General features: G+C 33.0%; 3 protein-coding genes across 5 annotated transcripts; 2 read left to right on the top strand and 1 right to left on the bottom strand.

Annotated features, from left to right (window-relative positions):
• Positions 1-5,472: 5,472 nt before the first annotated feature.
• On the bottom strand, positions 5,473-9,225 carry Bma-mig-13 (Uncharacterized protein; the record flags this gene model as incomplete). 3 transcript variants are annotated; one of them, XM_043073722.1, is made up of 8 exons in its annotated part: positions 5,473-5,532; positions 5,725-5,833; positions 6,146-6,446; positions 6,662-6,799; positions 7,090-7,318; positions 7,680-7,921; positions 8,048-8,303; positions 9,178-9,225. In XM_043073722.1, the coding sequence occupies 8 exons, from the start codon at positions 9,223-9,225 to the stop codon at positions 5,473-5,475; spliced, it is 1,383 nt and encodes a 460-aa protein (XP_042929656.1). The 3 variants fall into 3 exon arrangements, with proteins under 3 accessions (XP_042929656.1, XP_042929657.1, XP_001899277.2); XM_043073723.1 differs by having other exon boundaries at positions 8,048-8,297; XM_001899242.2 differs by lacking the exon at positions 9,178-9,225 and having other exon boundaries at positions 8,048-8,243.
• Positions 9,226-11,681: 2,456 nt separating this feature from the next.
• Bm11010 (Uncharacterized protein) lies at positions 11,682-12,688 on the top strand (the record flags this gene model as incomplete). Its single annotated transcript, XM_043073721.1, has 3 exons — positions 11,682-11,783; positions 11,974-12,051; positions 12,560-12,688. 3 exons carry the CDS (start codon positions 11,682-11,684, stop codon positions 12,686-12,688), a joined length of 309 nt encoding a protein of 102 aa, XP_042929655.1.
• A 2,418-nt stretch (positions 12,689-15,106) lies between these two features.
• On the top strand, positions 15,107-15,306 carry Bm1514 (Uncharacterized protein; the record flags this gene model as incomplete). The annotated part of the gene is made up of 2 exons (XM_043073720.1): positions 15,107-15,151; positions 15,241-15,306. 2 exons carry the CDS (start codon positions 15,107-15,109, stop codon positions 15,304-15,306), a joined length of 111 nt encoding a protein of 36 aa, XP_042929654.1.
• Positions 15,307-17,345: the final 2,039 nt, after the last annotated feature.

Below are 17,345 nucleotides of genomic sequence, written 5' to 3'. Positions count from 1 at the left end.
AAATGGTCTGGGGAAACATTGGATTCGATTACTGTATATTTTTCTTCCTAGTCGATATCTAATAATCAGATCGTAAGAAACTTCGGTGAGTTTGCTTTTAACTAGAAGCTGAAGACGTATACAACCGTTGCACAAGAAAATTTTTAGATCTTACTAGCAAAGTGTTGTGTTTTGTTTAGGTGACAGTAGATTACATCCGAACTATTACTCTGATATTGCCGGACAATTCTAAAACTTTATTTTAATTCATACTTTATCTCCTTTTAGCATTAAGTTAAAGAACCTCAGAGAATGCGTCATCCAAAATCTTTGCAATTGTTTTACTGCATGAATTCATCTCAGTCCAAACAGCATCCATCAAAGCCTGTAACATCTTCCAAATCAGTACGTTTTTCCTCCCGAATACTAATAATATCTTGCTTGAGCATTTATTCACTAACTTGATACTCCCTGCAACACTAACAGTGAAAATGAATTTCTATGGGAGATATGCAACGCAACGATGCCCAAATCCTCGCGTATATTTATTTAACTGATATAGCATCAGTTGTCTTGAACTTTTGTTAATGCAACCTACCCGTATGAATCGGTGGGCACTGCACCTGAGACACCTTTGCTAGTATAGAGGAATCTAAATTGTTAACGTCTTGGCCTTCTTACAGCCACCACCATCACTTTCATTCGCATCACTTTTGTAATAATCCTTGCATACCTCTTCCTCCTCACATCCAAATTTAGCACTTCAGAATGCATATTGTATGAGTTCGAGGATGCAGACTCGCACGCAAACAGTCTGTGTTCATCAGAGATCTCCGTGTGGGAAGTGTTTCAGATAAGATAAATGTAGATTTGATGTCTCATGATGAATGGACGCAAATATCATTTTAAGGCAGTAAGTAAAGTTCGACTCTTCTCCGGTAATTCAATTAAATATAATTAAATAAATTGATATCCAAATAATTAAAAGGCCATTTATCATATTTGGGTTTTTTTCGGTAGTCCATGAATTTTGCCTGTAGATATATGCCTTGCTGAATAAAAGACTGAGTAGGAACTAGAGGAAAGGGGAAATAACAAGTATGAGTGAAGGAAGTACTGGGGATTATTACCTCTTCAGGATGAACAAGGAAGAACTAGGTCTGGAATTAGGAAAGGACGAAGTATTGCAAGTTATTATTTCTTCCAAACCATGAAGTTAACAAAATTGTAGCTTCTTCCCTTATATTACTATTTGCGAGAGTCCTGTACTTGTTTCATTGCAATATTAATATTAATAAGCTTGCTCTTACACTTTCACCATTCCGACAAACCGGTGTGCTGTGTGTTGAGATCACACAATCGGTTGTGCACAGTGCTTCGCTGACAGTATGTTTCGGGATTCCATCCTGCGAGCACTGAATGATATTATTTGCTTTGTGTTATTTCGCTTTTCTTACTCCGAGTATCAATCTGGGTTTCCACATTTTCCTAGTTGCATTATTTTATACCAATATAATTTCTATACAAGTTTAATTTTTATATATACATATTAAACATCTGTGTAGACTTTGTGAACAGAACTCTCTACGAAGCATAACGGTGAGTCTCCGAACATATATCCTAAACAAAAAATTACATTTGGCATAGTTTAACAATGAGCGTGATGGAGTTTCATGGAAATGGCACAATATCTTTTCAGAAACATTAAAGAAGCAGCATGCGATGCACCGCTTGATGCAGGAAAAATACAGCAAAGATATTTGTATGATCAGTACCGAACCTGATTTGTAATTGCGTCACACGTAAAGGTGAATCCATCATCCTATTTTACATGTAACTACGACATGCGTTTATGGTTCAAAACCTTATTATCGGGATGATTTTACAGTAGAAACGTCGTGGGTGGTCGTCAGCACAACGATGCGTTGACAATCTGAGACCACCAAAGATGTTTGTTGCAGTGGCTAAGTTGCCGAAGGTTGTCAATATTTTATCTTTGTAGACGGTAATTTTCATGACACTCTTATATATTAGCTTGTTAATTTCGTAAAAAAAAGGTGGTAGGACGAGTGAGGTGCTGGCATGTTTGGTAGGGTTTGCTGGAGAAAGAACTCATGATTATTTTTCCACTTGCTTTTTCACGTTTTTTTTTTCGGGGCAGTGATGTTTATTAAGAATAGGCTTATATAGGTGGTGTTCGCATAGATGATTGATGAGTTGGAAAATTCAGTACCATATATTTCTTGGTTAGGCCACTCAAATAGAGAGCTAAGAAGAGGTTGGGGTATCTCGGAAATGTTGGTTTTGTTGGAAAATCTAAATTCTCATCTTTACAGATATTTAGTCTTGCATTTGTTAGTACTATTTGTTATCGAAAATTAGGAGAAATTGTGCCATACATTATTGAAAGCAGCAATTGGGGTGGAGGTATGGAGAAGATTTAGCAACTATTATTTCATTAGCCAAGTAAACTAATTTTATTATGGGACTCTGAGAATGTAGGGGATAATTTCTCCTAATGGATGTTCAGAACCTGTGATATAAAATATATAAACCAATATATCAATAACTGTGAGAAGAGAAACTTGCTTTCAGTTAATTTCAACAGTTAGAAAAATAATAGGTCTCATTTCAGCGGCTATTAAAATTCCCGATTTGACAACGAACCCTAAAGGGGGATCCGTTGTCTTAAATTTAAGATATTCACACATTTCTTGAGGTTTGAACTGAATAGCTTCCATATAATCAAAAACTATTTTTCACTTGAAGGGTCTAACGCAGTCCCTTAATAGAATTGGATTAAATAGACTTGATAATATAAGAATTATTTCTGCAATTTTGTCATGAATAATTCAGTAATTACGTAAAAAACCATAAAAATACTCAAATCAGTTCAAATTTTATGTGTTGAAAATATACTACCATTTTACTGCATCTGAAGACAAGATCTTTTCAACGGTTAACTGACGTTTATCTTCTTAAACTATTTAGAGAAAAATTCTCATTATCAATACTTACCAAAGATCGCCACAATCGTCTACTTTTGAAATGAAATTAATAACCAAAAATCAGCATTATTGATTTTGATTTTATGGTTATTCACAAAAACAAAGCAAAAGTTTTTCTTTCCAAAGTGTAAAATTTATTCACTTTGCGTGAGGAATCCCTTCGTTATATCTAAATAAAATATCTTTGCCGCCAGCCGGTAAAATGACACCTCCTTAAATGAGAATTGCATTCTGATATAAAAAGATCTCATGGAAAAGGACCTGTCGTAATGTCCACAGATAGTTCCATTTGAATGACCGATGGCCAAACTTCTCAACTGATTGTAAACTTTTGCTTGCAGTGTTGGAACAGAGACATTGTAATCTGTTTATAAATCGACTTCCTGCCAACTGCTTTTCTTTTTAATACCACTTCAACGGCGGATAGCGTAGTACTTCGGGACTTAATCATGTGTTCTATCTCTAGCCCCAAAATACACTAACGTGCAATAGATCTTTCTAAACGTAATCCAACTCCTTCCAGTTAATGCAGAAAAAATTCTCCAACAATAGTATTCTTATTTTTACGTATCATCACAATCAAAGCAACCAAAAAACATGGGTCTTATCAGCTCAAATAGTTTTTTTTGTCCCCTTAATAACGGAAAGAATCATTATTTCTGGCATCACTTCTCCTTAACCTATTTTGTAGTTATCTTATACTATTAGAATAGAATGTGGTTCACTCCAAAATACTATGACCTTCCATTCACGCTGATTAAAACCGAATTGATGTGGATATAAGCAGTGTTAGCAGCAACTTATATCAGATCAGATTTCAGCGCCTTGAATCTCATTCCTTTCACGTGCTTCATTTGTTTACCTTATAAATGCCTCGCTTTTGCTAGTCTAATTTTACATTAGCATATTGCTGCACGTACATACATTAATAGCCTCACTCTAGATATCAAGCTTGGCCAAGATTCGACTGGAATGATCTTAATAATGTTAAAAAAATCACAATCATTCATCTTGAATTTCTCAATAAGCGACCTTTATCATGCAAAATAAAGTTTACAGCACAACTCACCGAAATCTGAAATGTTGAAATATAGGCATTGCATGGTTCTCAGCAGAAACTTTGAAATAAAACATTTATGCTCATTACCCTGTGCGGAGCAATACAAGGAAATTTGAAGATTAAAAAGTATTCAAGACCATATTTTCTATTACAATGAAATCAAAGATTGCATAATAATAAAGAATTCAAGACGAACTCGCTGCTTCAAAAAGTTTGTAATAACTAATGGCCAAAACCTGGTCCAAATGACTTATTAGAAAAGAATAACTAGTCACCTTTAAGGCATAGCAGCAAGCCATGTATTTCTATGAGGTGATGTCTTCTGGAAAATGAACAATAGGTGTGTGATCGCAACATATTATTGCATAGAGTGAAGTATAACACCAACAAAATAGCAGAGGAAAAATAAGACGATGGGATAATTGGTTAAGTAATTATAAATAATTATACAATTAAGTAACTATAAATTGCTATACCCGTAAGTATAAAAACATTATGTAATCTTGTTAAAGCTGATTTCTATTTCTTTTTATTAAACGGACAAACGGAACAGAATTACAAAACTTAGAGTGTGTTCAAAATAAAACGGGAAAAAAAAAATTATTCTGCTTTACTCAACTTCCTAACATTTCGAAAAATATAATAAGACGAAGCAAAAACTAAAGGAAGAAATTCACAAGGATTTGAGGAAATAAAATCACAATTGAATAATATTGAGGTTTTCAACCACTGAGACATCGATGAAAGCTTAAATTTAAAATTCTCACTTTTCGTCGAGCTTTCAAATTTTTTCAGAATTATGTTTAAATTCAGTACTCCAGATATTTTGCATTCCAGGGAATCAGTTTTAGAGAATCAGCTTAGTCAATTAAACTCTCTCAAAAAATGAAAAGAGAAAGTAATTTCTGGAAATTTCGCGTATGCTAAAGCCACGCGATAAATTGCAAACAAAACGACAATATTATTGGTAACGGCGATTTAGATCAAACATACCCGAGGTGTTTCCCAACATATTTTATTGGCTTATACATATTAGAAAAACATATTGCGGGAGCTCTAAACTAGATAAAAATGACCCTTTTCTCTGTATTCCTTTTAAATCTGTTGTGTTGTGCAAAAAAGATTAAAATACAGATAAACGAAGAGAAACTGGACCTATATTTTGACAAAAAGGCATTTGGTTAAGGTAGCAGATTATCTAGAATGAGATATTACAGGATTAGAAAGAAGAAATAGAATCCCATTCGAGCCAACGAGATCTTAAAAAGCTTCAAACTTAAATGCAGAAATACATCCAATTAACTATTAATACATCAGCAAGTGTCGTGATTCATTCTTTACATACGTCTAATCGCTGTTCTTTTGCACTGGCGTATTACCGTATTCGTTAGATGAAGCAATAACTAAATGTATTGTTTTCCTTGTTTATTTGTAAAGCTGCTGTGATAATGCAGTTGTCTGATAAGGTCTCGCTCCAAAACAACACTGAAATTTAATGAAAACTCGAAATTTTGGGAAGAAATAAATTCAAGTCAAAAAGATTCTTCTGGTTAGCATTTCTAAGTTTTATTGTGAATATTTTCAAAAAAGCATTGAACAATGTTGTAGAAATAACTGGGGTAATCAATTGTTGAAGTAAGCAAGATACACTTCTAGTTTTCACAAGTTTTTAATTACAGTGCTTGCTAACGAATGCTTGCAATTCTTATCATCCGACAGCTGATCTGCGAGTACATTCAATGGTCCATGTCTCTGATCTACGGTTGTGGCTGATGTCCAGTTCCACCTTCACTGGAAAATACGTTGCACTGAATAACCGTATGTTTTGGTAATTGGTAATTAAGAACTAGTAATTACCACTAGCTTAATCAGTGATTAGATTATAGAAGCTGCTTGATGCCACTGATATACCCCTGATTAGACACAATGCATTGAACGACATAAGAATTTGGTTAACCTCTGAGGCACTTGTAGGATATAATATTTTTGAAACTTTAAAGCCAATTATTTCCATTGTCAACACTTAATTCTATGGAATAAAGTACTTCCAGATTTTCGAAATTTTTTTTTTTAAAAAGTAAAAAAAAAATTGAGGTACCTATTCATAGCAGCCTTTTGCGGAGTTTTTCTTACTACTAACGGTAGCATGGGTGGTGGAAATGGATAAAATCCAGAAGATGCTGATTGTTGCAATCCAGCGGTATCTGTTGCAGTACAGCATGGTATCCGTTCAATGGGTAATTCTGTAGTTGTAGCAGTGCGAACTTTGTCCGGAATTTTCATACATTTGCAGCAGATACATGCACATATGCATAGGCATACGGATAAACTAACAGTAGCCATACTGATAAGTAAGAGCGTCAAACCAGTTAATGAACCCAACGGGTCATTAGTCAAAACTGAAACGACTTCAAAATTTACCAGAATTTTTTAATTCCTATAAAAGCTTTAACAAGGCATCTGTTAAGATGGAATTGTGTTTCTGGATTTTTTTTCAAATTTGTTGCTTGAAAATATCACAATAGAATTAAAACAAATTTTATTTTCGCATGCATCTTTTCTTTCAATCAATATATTTTCAATTAGAATTCAAAAATAAAAATGAAAAACAAACAGTCGCATTTGTGAGCAATTTGCAGTTCACGTATTAAATCGGATTCATCCTTGCAGTCTGGATATCGATTGCATGCAAGTTCTGCAGCAATACATTCTTGATTTTTGCATGTGAATTCCCGTTGGATATTGCATGGTGCTAAAATGATTACCAAAACTGATGGTACATTGATATAATGGGTTTCTTCGAATGTACACAAGTATCCTATATTTGAAAGAGGTCTCTAGTGCTAATATTTTAAGATTTAATCATAAGCAATATCTGATTTGAATAATCATGTCAAATTTTTAGCAGACAGATATGCAAAAGAATAGCTCCCGTTATAACAAGTACTAATACATTAGGAAAGCAAGAAGTTAAATAAAGTTAGAAGAAAAAATATCACAAATTTATAAGAATTTAACAAAGGGTTGCAAAATAGAACTAACCGATGTTGGATTTCCGAAATGCGGACCAAAGTAACCGAAATCCTTCACCATTATGATGAAATGGTAATTCGGCATCTGTATGCCACCATAGCGTTAATGCGTTCTCGGTTGAAACAGCCAACTCACTAGCATTTCGGATAGTACCGCAAAATTGACCAAGAATGGGTCCTGGCGAAGTATCTTCGTGGGTCGTGTCTCGTAAAGTTTGCGAATCAATTGGTTTTTCATGCTAAAGCTTCTTTTGTTTTTCAAAATTGCAAAAAAAAAAATTTTCTTGAAATTTTTAAATCATTTTATTTAGATACTGGTTTCAAAGCATACAGATTTGAAATGAAGAAATATAACGTCAAAAATGTCCCCAGACAGTTTAAACTTAAGTGGTTATAACAATTCATTCAACTACATGTAAAAAAGATAAATTAATGAAATCAATTTTCGTATAAGCTTGTTTTATGACTGGAAATATAAAAAAATAGGTTAGACAAGCAATTTTAATTCTAATTTTAAACAAGTGAAATACTAAATCCCAAGCTTATTAGAAAGTAAAATGCAAAAATTTGGTAGAAAAATTGCTGTAATATAAAACAAACATCGAAAACATGGAGCGTATCCTTATCACAATTGTGGGCATCACCGAGTACATTGAAATCAAGCACACGTAAGCGTATACGATAACCAGATGGTGCCGTTATCAGCAGAAAACAATTCTTGGACGCATTGTATGGAAAGCTTCCATATAATTGATGTGATATCAGTAAACCGGACAGAGCAGTTATACGACGTTCCAATTTCGACTTACAGTTGTCTAAGTAGCTCGCACCGTCGAAATAACCTCAAATATGCGAATTACATAAAATTTCTATCAAAGCAGAAATTCTGTTAACGTGAAAAAGCAAGAAAACTTATATGACAATTTGTTTTCAAATTAACCGCGAAGTATACAGTGTTGAGAACTTACTTATTTGTGGCTCATATGATAGTACAGCTTGACCTGGACTAATTAAAACAGAGTAGGAAATAAGCAGAATGAATGTTGCACGGATCATCCAAATAATAGTCATTATTCGGGATAATGTTGATGATACTAGTGATTCCGACAACGATAACAATGTTAATGATGACGACGATAGAACTGATACTATTTCAGAAATCATAGCTGATGAAAGTGAATTTATAAGTAATGAATATGCTGGCGACTCTCTTGAGTGCTGTAACTGCTGCGATAAGTAAAGCATATGATTAATTGTATTAGAAATGTTGGAATCTAAAATTCTTATAAATTAAAAGAAAATTTGAGCAGTATGAAATTCTATACTGTAGATGCCAATAAAATATTTCGGATACATACAATTCACAACAGTTTAAGATGAGGGAAGTTGAATTGAAACAAAACGATATTCCGATTATGAACTAAATACATGATGGCTGCTAGGGGCGAGGGGTAAAAAACTTCAGTGAAACATTATTCATATGGATATTAAGAAGGAAATATAAATACAGAATACATCAGAATTTGATATGGTAACAGTGACCTGGATGATAATGTTTGGTAATTTGATGAATAATTTTATTGATGGTATAAGTAATGGTGCTGCATTTGCAAATTTATTAGCACGTGGTTTTTCTGTTGGTATAGCGGAAATTACTCAATAACTTCCACAAGAAATGGGTATTTAATTTAATCTATTCACTAGCGTTTTCTGTTTTTTGTGATTTTTATGAATTTTCCTTTCGAAAAAATATAAATACTACTATTAGAGGTGCTATTCTAAGTGGCCCATATCCACTTTTCTTTCCTTATATCATTAAGATTTCACCAATTAATTTAAGCAATGTGAGCTAATATTGTTGGATTTTGAGAACTATAGCTAAGAAATTAATGTTAATGTTAAAGAGTAAAAAGAGATGCAAAAAATTTTCAAATTTTAGCTAGTGCAGTTGGCACTTTCGTAATTGACAACTGCTGCTGCTGCCTGATATTGAGTAGTAGTAGTAGTTCCTTTTGCAGCTCATATGTATATTTTTTTTTTGTGCGACTCCGGATAAAGATAAAATTAATCCAGTAAAACAATTCAGAAGTGAACTTACATAACTGCGATTAGTTTGCAGGTAAATGATGAATGAATGAATAGGCATAAATTGATGTGTCTATCTAGCACATTTGCTTCACGTCTATTTTATGCCGTTGGAAGCCAAAGAATGCCAAACTCGCTTAACATTACAAGCACACTTTTCTGCTCCTATAGGTCAGAATATGCACATAACATCAAAACAGCCGTTTGAACTGCTTGAATTTCTCCACAAATTAGTGCCATTCTGAGACCTTCAATAAAATATATAGTTACATACAAGTGTTATTTGAAAAGTTGTTGCTATGCAGGAAGCTTATTATCTTTATGGTAATAACCAGTAAAGATTTATTGGTGGAGATTCTAAGCTCGATTTTGTACTTGGACTAATAAATCATGATTAAAAGGGGAACATATAAGTTACCACTGAAATGTAAAAGACAAGCAATGCTACAGTGACCGCAATAATGCACTCTCATTGTATGAAATTTTTGTGTAAAACAATTCCAAGTAACAGGTCAGCAGTTTTCATAACGTGACTGTCTTCACGTGCAAAACACGGAATAAATAAAGAATAGCTAATAAGAAAATGAATGAACTTATTTACATATGTATTTTGTAAATGAAATAATAATGGAAATAACAATTATAGATGATCATGATGATAACAGCGATACGGAAAGGTTTGTGACAGCACTTCATCATCTCCAAGTCCTACTACCAATTCAGATTCAGGACCCTAGCATTGCTAAAAAGGCTTTCCCACCCAGTTGTTTCTCAGAAGAGCAGAGTATTTGTTTTTATTTCATTTTCAATTTCCTCTTATGTTGGCTAGTTTCTTTCAATAGGTTTATTCGTGAGAAAAATACCTTGCTGTCTCCCGGCTCAGAAATTGTGAAGTTTCACGATTTGATTTGGTTGTGCAAATCCTATTTTTTGTCGCAATATGGGAGAGGGAAAAGGAAAAAATACTGAGAATTTGCATATTTTCAAAAATGAGACCTGCTGAAAAATATACACTGTTGGAAGTGAATGTGAAATAGTTATTTAGAAGTAAAAAGAGAGAGGGAGAGAGAGAGAAGAAGAAAGAGGAAGGGTGAGGAAAAAGAGGAGGAAAATCTGGAAATTTTGAGCTTCTTAAGGCTCTCCGTTGATGGACCGTTGGGGAACATATGCACCATCTGTGATGTCAATCCCAATGTCAGCTCAATCTATCATTTCCAAGCATCATCCTGTATATATTGGGCTCCGATCAACTCTCTCTACTCTTCCTTCTTCCCATCTTACCACTTTCCTCTTCTTTCCTTTCCACTTTAGTTCCATTTTCACACTATTTTCAACTTGAAATATCAATAAAGAAAGTTTTCTTAATCTTCGACTAGTTAACAGTTCAGTGATAGCTTAGTGGAGATTTACTACTTCCATTCCAATCCCAATTTCGATGATTTACTGATATCCATATTTCATACATCTTTCTTTTCATTCAAAAACATTGTATCCATTTATCTTCACTTCATTGAAATTTTTTCCATATAAATTAATAAGATATTGTTGGATGAATTCGTTGGTCAAAATTTCCGGAATCTTTTATGAAAATCCTAAATTTCATTGCCCTTTCCTACTTCACCTAGTTTGTACAATGGATTTCGTACATACTAGAAATTTGACTACTTTAGATTAAGGATATAGAAATCCGACTTAGACTGAGATTGAAGATATACTGTTGATTTGGAATCGAAATTTCAAAATTCGTTTAGATTCTTGAACTTTGTTGAGATGAAGTATAGTAAAAGTATTAATGTATGGTCATAACAAATCTATAGACAAAAGCAAAAGGCTTTATTACAGATTACTGAATCGATGGTTTAGTGGATAACTTGTCAGCAACTGTGCATTCACATCAAAGACGTGAATGGTATATCTCATTTTCCAAATGTGCATTTATCAGGCAATATCGGCTTTGTTGGAAATGCAAATGACGAAAAGCAGAGCAAGGAAGGGCGTAAAAGATCAGCTAAGTGAAACATTTAGTGAAATATAAACAGACGAACATAAATGAGTAAATTAAATGATATCAAAAAAATATATATCAAAACTCGCATTCTCAGTTTAAGCATTACTGCCACATTCATCTCAATTTACTATCGATCGTCTTTTGGTAGACCACATTACCGCATTCCTTTAGAATCAAACAGCTTTGGATGATTTCTTCAACAAAAAAAAAGAACACAAAAAAATCCCATACCTAGACAGAATGTATTGGTAATCAGGGAAAATGAACATTCATTAGTAAATCTTGAAGACTCTTATTATTTACACCAGTATGGAAATTTCAATTAATCTGTGATAAGTTTGATAAACAATTGAAGAAGACATAATTTGAGAAGCGAAAAATTAACTGACTGGAATTGTTGAGAATATTAGACAAATAAGACAAACTTTTCTGGGAGAAGCCTAAAGCAGAAAAAGCACAACAATACAATGAACGATCGTAGCAGTCATCTTGGGTTAGGAAAAAGATAAATGGCTATGCAGAGGTGGGTACGTAATCAGGATGAGGCGGCTGCACAAGCACCATATGAACCTACAATCAGTGGATCAATTAATAATCAAACATGTATGTCCGTCTGTATGCGTATGTGTATATGCATATGTTCATGTGCATGTATGTCCGTGTGTGTATGTGTCGTGTGTCTGTGCATGTATGTATATATATGTATGTGGTAATTTATATGGTTGTCGGATGAAAGTGTCAGGAGGAGGCATTCAGGCTTGTTTCACTATTCGAGAACTGAGTAGGTGCTGACTTGAGCAGAGATGGCTGTCTGCCAACGATGATAACGAGAAGTATGGTAATCTTAAAGGTGAAGAGGTCAAGAGTTCGAAAGAAGTGGTAATAGGTTGAACAACAGTGATGAATGGAAAACAGGAAAACAGCTAGATTCAAGGTAATGATAAGAAGTTCGTCGTATCAGTGTTTACGGGTGAGTTAAATATTACTCAACTCCGACAGCAGTCAACAGTGATTTTTCTTTAAAATAAGTTGATGCTTATCTTATTTTAAATAAGATAAACCATGAGTGTGAAGTTTAGCGTTTCCTATCTAAGTAAACAGACCACTATCAGCTATTTCAACTTCTCACAAAAAATTAAAAAGCTTATATTTCGCTTGACCATACCTGCAAAGTGACTATAAATTTGTAAATCGGTAGACAGTTCATTTTTATATATTTTTTTTCTTCTGAATCAGACGAAGGTGAGGTCGAAATGTTTCCGAATACTTGAGAATGAAACAGTAATGTAAGAGATTTGCACAAAATGATGAAGTCGCAATGCATTTTAAATCGATACATTATAGCAACACACCAAAGTTATAATAAACAATAACATATATATTGCAGGTAAAAGTTGTAGCAAGACCCTATCACGCCAATGCAACAACATCAGTTATTATAACTAATGTTAAACGGCTAGATATTTTGCAGGAAAGTTTGAGCAAATCGAAAAAAACTATTGCTGAAGTTTGCTAAAATGAGGCAGTGGAACTGCCAACTAAACAGAAAGGCTTGATATCTGAAACAGACTTCAAAACATCATTATATTCAACATATCATGTATTCAGTGATCAACATTCTCATGGTCTACCTAATTTTAGAGAGTCAAAAAATCTTTTTCTTAAACCCCACATGAAGTTTAGTTCCTAAAGAAAAAGTCAAGCAGTGAACTACAAAACATCCTTTTTAAAATATCCATTGGTTTTACAAAAGGCACTTTAAAATTTCGTAGGTAAAAAAATTATAGAAGAAGAGAACTAGTCTTCAATTAGTAGTGGGATAGAATGGGTAAAAGAGTTAATATAAGTGATTATATACCTATGTATCTCCATACGTTAATCTTCACCATCTCCAAATCTTCATGTGCTCCTTCTCAGCTGTTTGTCTATTCTCGTACTTAGTCTGTCAGTTGTCATTCAACTATTTTATTCATCAAATGTAAGAAAACAAATCTGAATGCAGAAAAATAAATTTTATGTAAGAAATTGTAAGAAACCGGAGAAATTTTTTTGTCATAACTGAAATGCTTCAATAATCGACGACGTCAGCTTTAAGCGGTGAAAAGATTTGTGTATATTATACATAATCTGCAAACTATTGTTAACTTAAGAAATGAAGTAAAAGTTTGTTAGGTATAATCACATTAGAAAAATAGGAGTACAAAAATGCTAGAAATGTAAGGGATCTAGAAGAAAAAAATCGAAACTTACCTTTCGTTGAATTTTTCTATAAAAATTGCAGTCAAAGGCAAAATTGTAGTGAACTGGTGTGAATTGATGAGATCAAGAGAATCTGCGAGAGTTACCGTCTTGTACTTACGAAGACTGTCTAATTCTAAAACTATCGCTAAAATGAACCTTTCTTCAAGTTATAGTTTGTTTCAGAAAATTTCTTGCCCTGTAAAAAATTTCCTTCATAGACAACGAATACTGCACCACTTGAAAGCTATGTTTTTAGTTATGTGCAAATACGCAAGCAATAATAATTGGCAAGTGAAGTAATAATTAAAAGTGAGGTGTATACAGGTATACTGAAATGCGATAATGAGAATCGACGGATGGCTGTGTTTCTCTGCTCAAGAAATAAAAGGTACTATCTTTCCGGTTACCTTGACCAGGAAAGCGAGATCATCCATTCATTAATTTATTAACATCATATAGTTAATATCTGTCGAGTATAACACTGAATATTTTCCGCTCTTGCTTATATTATCAAGGTTAAACCATCATCTTACATCCAAATGTTCCAGTTATCTTCCTAATCATTTAATAAACGAAAAATTATTAATCCAAATTAAAAATGCTTCAAAGTAAACTGATTCAATAAATTTAGGTTGCAAAATAACATGACAGATTGGTAAAGTAACTGAAAAAAAAAAAAAAAAAATTTAAATTTGTTATGCTTGGGTAACAATCGTGGAAAATCTTTTCATTTCTGTCATGGGTATAGTAACTGAAGGAATCACTGCAATCACAGGATGTGTAATCACAAAGGAATATTCGAATACTTGTTAGTTTCTCTCATTCCTTGATTCAAAGAACAGGAGCAAGCAAACTAAAACAGTTATTTCCGGCGACCACATAAGCGATATACAATTTTAACAATAAACATCATTTTCTTGAAGTCAGAAAAAAAAATTTTAAAGTGAAGAATTGTGGCAGACGTAATTTAATGGAATTTTTAAATTTTAAGTTGTGCATGGTATGGGAAATATTTTACTCGACCGACAACTGCTGCTACACACCCTGAGGCATCCTGCACAACCTTTGCTTCTTTTTTGCGTTCTGAGTGGGACAACTAATTAATTCATACAATTTTCATAGCATTTTCAGGGATTTCGCAGATATTCCAGAAGATATTTGAGATGACATAATTTCTGCTTGATTTTTAACGTATCTTTATATGACGAGTGAGTACAATTGACTTTATAGTACCAGAATTACCGCACAAACAGTTTCGTATTTCTTAGGGTTATTATCTAGCATTTATTGTTCTTAAACAAAGTTTTACAATTTATAAGGAGAGTTCTTAAACAAAAAATGTTGTTATTGATTTCATCACATTATTTCCTGTCTATAACAGTTCAGTGAAATTAAATAATAGGTACATTTTAAAATTTCAGGACTTTTACTTCGAAGAAATATAGTAATATGAGCATTCCTATAGTCTGAATCTTCCAATTAATAATATTAGACTTCCAAATTTTAAGCATAAATAGATAATTTAATTTAAGTATAAATAGATAATAACAAAGAGAACGGTTGTATTTGTTGACGAGAAAGAACAAGCATCGCCTTCTCAAGTGTCAATTGTCGAGGGTTCTGTTTCGCATCATCACAAGACAACTATTATTTGAAAACCTTGTTAAGACATTTATATCTGACCTCTCAACTAATGAGAAAAATCCTATCCTGTCGATGCTTTCGGCGACTTAGTAAGGTCATATTTTCGTCAAAATTAAGCTGTTGTACAACAGCTGAATCAATTTAACTGGAATATATATTAATAGATAGAGTAATGCTTTTCAGAACTGCACGGAGAGTGATGCATTCTTAATTTTCGAATTATTTGTTAAAAGATCATTATTTGATTGAAAGTGGTGATGTATTCATGCCACTGCAATACTACACGAAGTAATAAATTAACTTATCGAAACAATTCAAGACCACTTTTATAAAGCTTACAGAAGGCGATTTTCCAATGAGCTGCTACTTTATCATCGAGAGATGACCGTACTACTAACCGTCATTATGAAACCTGAAATGTGTATTATTCATAAGTCCTGGTTAAAAAGTGAAACATACATTTAATTTAGTCAAAAAGTAACCGCAGTAGAGTAGTTGCAGTTCATGAAAAACTGCTGGGTTTGAATGTTCTAGTGAATTAATGGGAGTGGAAAAGTTTTCACGAGTGGAAAACAATCAGCTCCTAGCATCAATCATCCTCCAATGCCATAACTGAGATGAACAGACGTGCTTCTTCCAATTTATCGCACTGTCCCCTCTGCCACCCTTTCCTTTTCCAATTATCATGCTGTATATAAAATTAAGTTCCAGTCTGAACAAACAAAAAAGTTTTCTGATATTGGGATCAAAATGTATGATGTCAGTCTTCCTCAATCATGAAAACAAGTTATCACCAAGAAATTCTAAATTTGACAGTGTAGGACAGAATACAATTAAATACAGGAAGTAATTCGCTCAAACATGGCTAGTTAATCCTGCTTAAAAACTTCAGTGGCCTTTGCTGTTATTCTACTTAAAAATTAGACTTGATTTTACAGCCTAACAACTCGAAAAAAGAGCACCAAATTTCACTGAATGGGTAAAGATGCAATGCAATAAATCTAACCAAAACGAGTAAAACAAACATATGTGGAGATATCGTTTTTATGCAATTTCGCATCACGTAAATCATAGTTTTTCATTATACATTAATTTTTTCATTATACATTAATTAATAGCAGCAATAAATCCATTCTTCCCAAGGAAAAACCTCCAAAGATATGGAAAAGTGATAGTGAAGATATAGTCCACTACATATATGAAACTACGGATAAAACCAGACTTGAAATGAACTTTAGCATCGCCTAGTTCTTTAATGGGAACCTGAGGATATTATATTTAATTAGATATTACTTTATAAAATGTAACAACCTAGAAAAAACGAAATAAATGCAAACCGAAGCAAACTTGTTCAGCTCACATATATGCAAACTACACACAGATTTCTCAGCGTTTGCTAAGGAGTTCAACATATATCAATAGGTAATATTCCAAATGATTTTAAAATATAAGCTTCTGTTTGCTTTCTTGTTTCTTCCTAGTATTCGAGCACATAAATTCAAATATAATTTTAGCCGGTTCATTATAAAATAACCAGCTAATCTGTAGACAGCAGAAATAGTTTCTTGGAACTTCATAATAACAGTGCATGAAAAGTATCACTTTAAATAACAAAAAACAATTCTTAATTACAAAATGAAAGTTATTAAGAAAATGCACAAAAAGTAAGAAGCATAGCTTTGAAAATTATTAATCCGCATTTGCGAAATTTTCCAAAGTAAAAAAATCTCGCAATTTTTAAAAATCACACTGGCACTTCGATAACATAAAATTTACAAGTGTAAAAATATCCTCTGAAAATGAATGCAAGGAAAGAAAGTTAAGTCAGCAACATATTATATACATGGACACATTGGATTGGATACAGCTTTCTTATTCACAGACACACATATACATAAACAAAAGCCTATTAATTGTGAATAAATAATCAACGAATGAAATTACAAATCTATGAGAATCGGCAATTTCAGGAGGCTAACATTTACTGCTTTGTATTATCACATGTGAACTAAATTATACATTAAAGGCAAAAAGGAGAAAACAAGGAAAAAAGATAAATTTCTAGGAATGATAGTTTTGCGCATGAAAATGCACTAGAGGTTTAAAAGTTTTTAAAAGAAAATAAACAAAAACTATGAATTTACATTTTAAAAAAGAAATTCAATGACAAAAAGAAATTCCATTTTTTCTGCACATCTCCATAAAAGCAATCTCAGCATGACAATTTATCGAAAAAATGGGAGAATATTTTGGAAGATTAGTAATCTACTTCTGATAAAAACTTGATA

Source organism: Brugia malayi (assembly GCF_000002995.4).
Source record: "Brugia malayi strain FR3 genome assembly, contig: Bm_v4_ChrX_scaffold_001, whole genome shotgun sequence".
Lineage (NCBI taxonomy): Eukaryota > Metazoa > Nematoda > Chromadorea > Rhabditida > Onchocercidae > Brugia > Brugia malayi.
The sequence above is the reverse complement of the archived record's forward strand: the minus strand, read 5'-3'. Positions and strand labels throughout refer to the sequence as shown.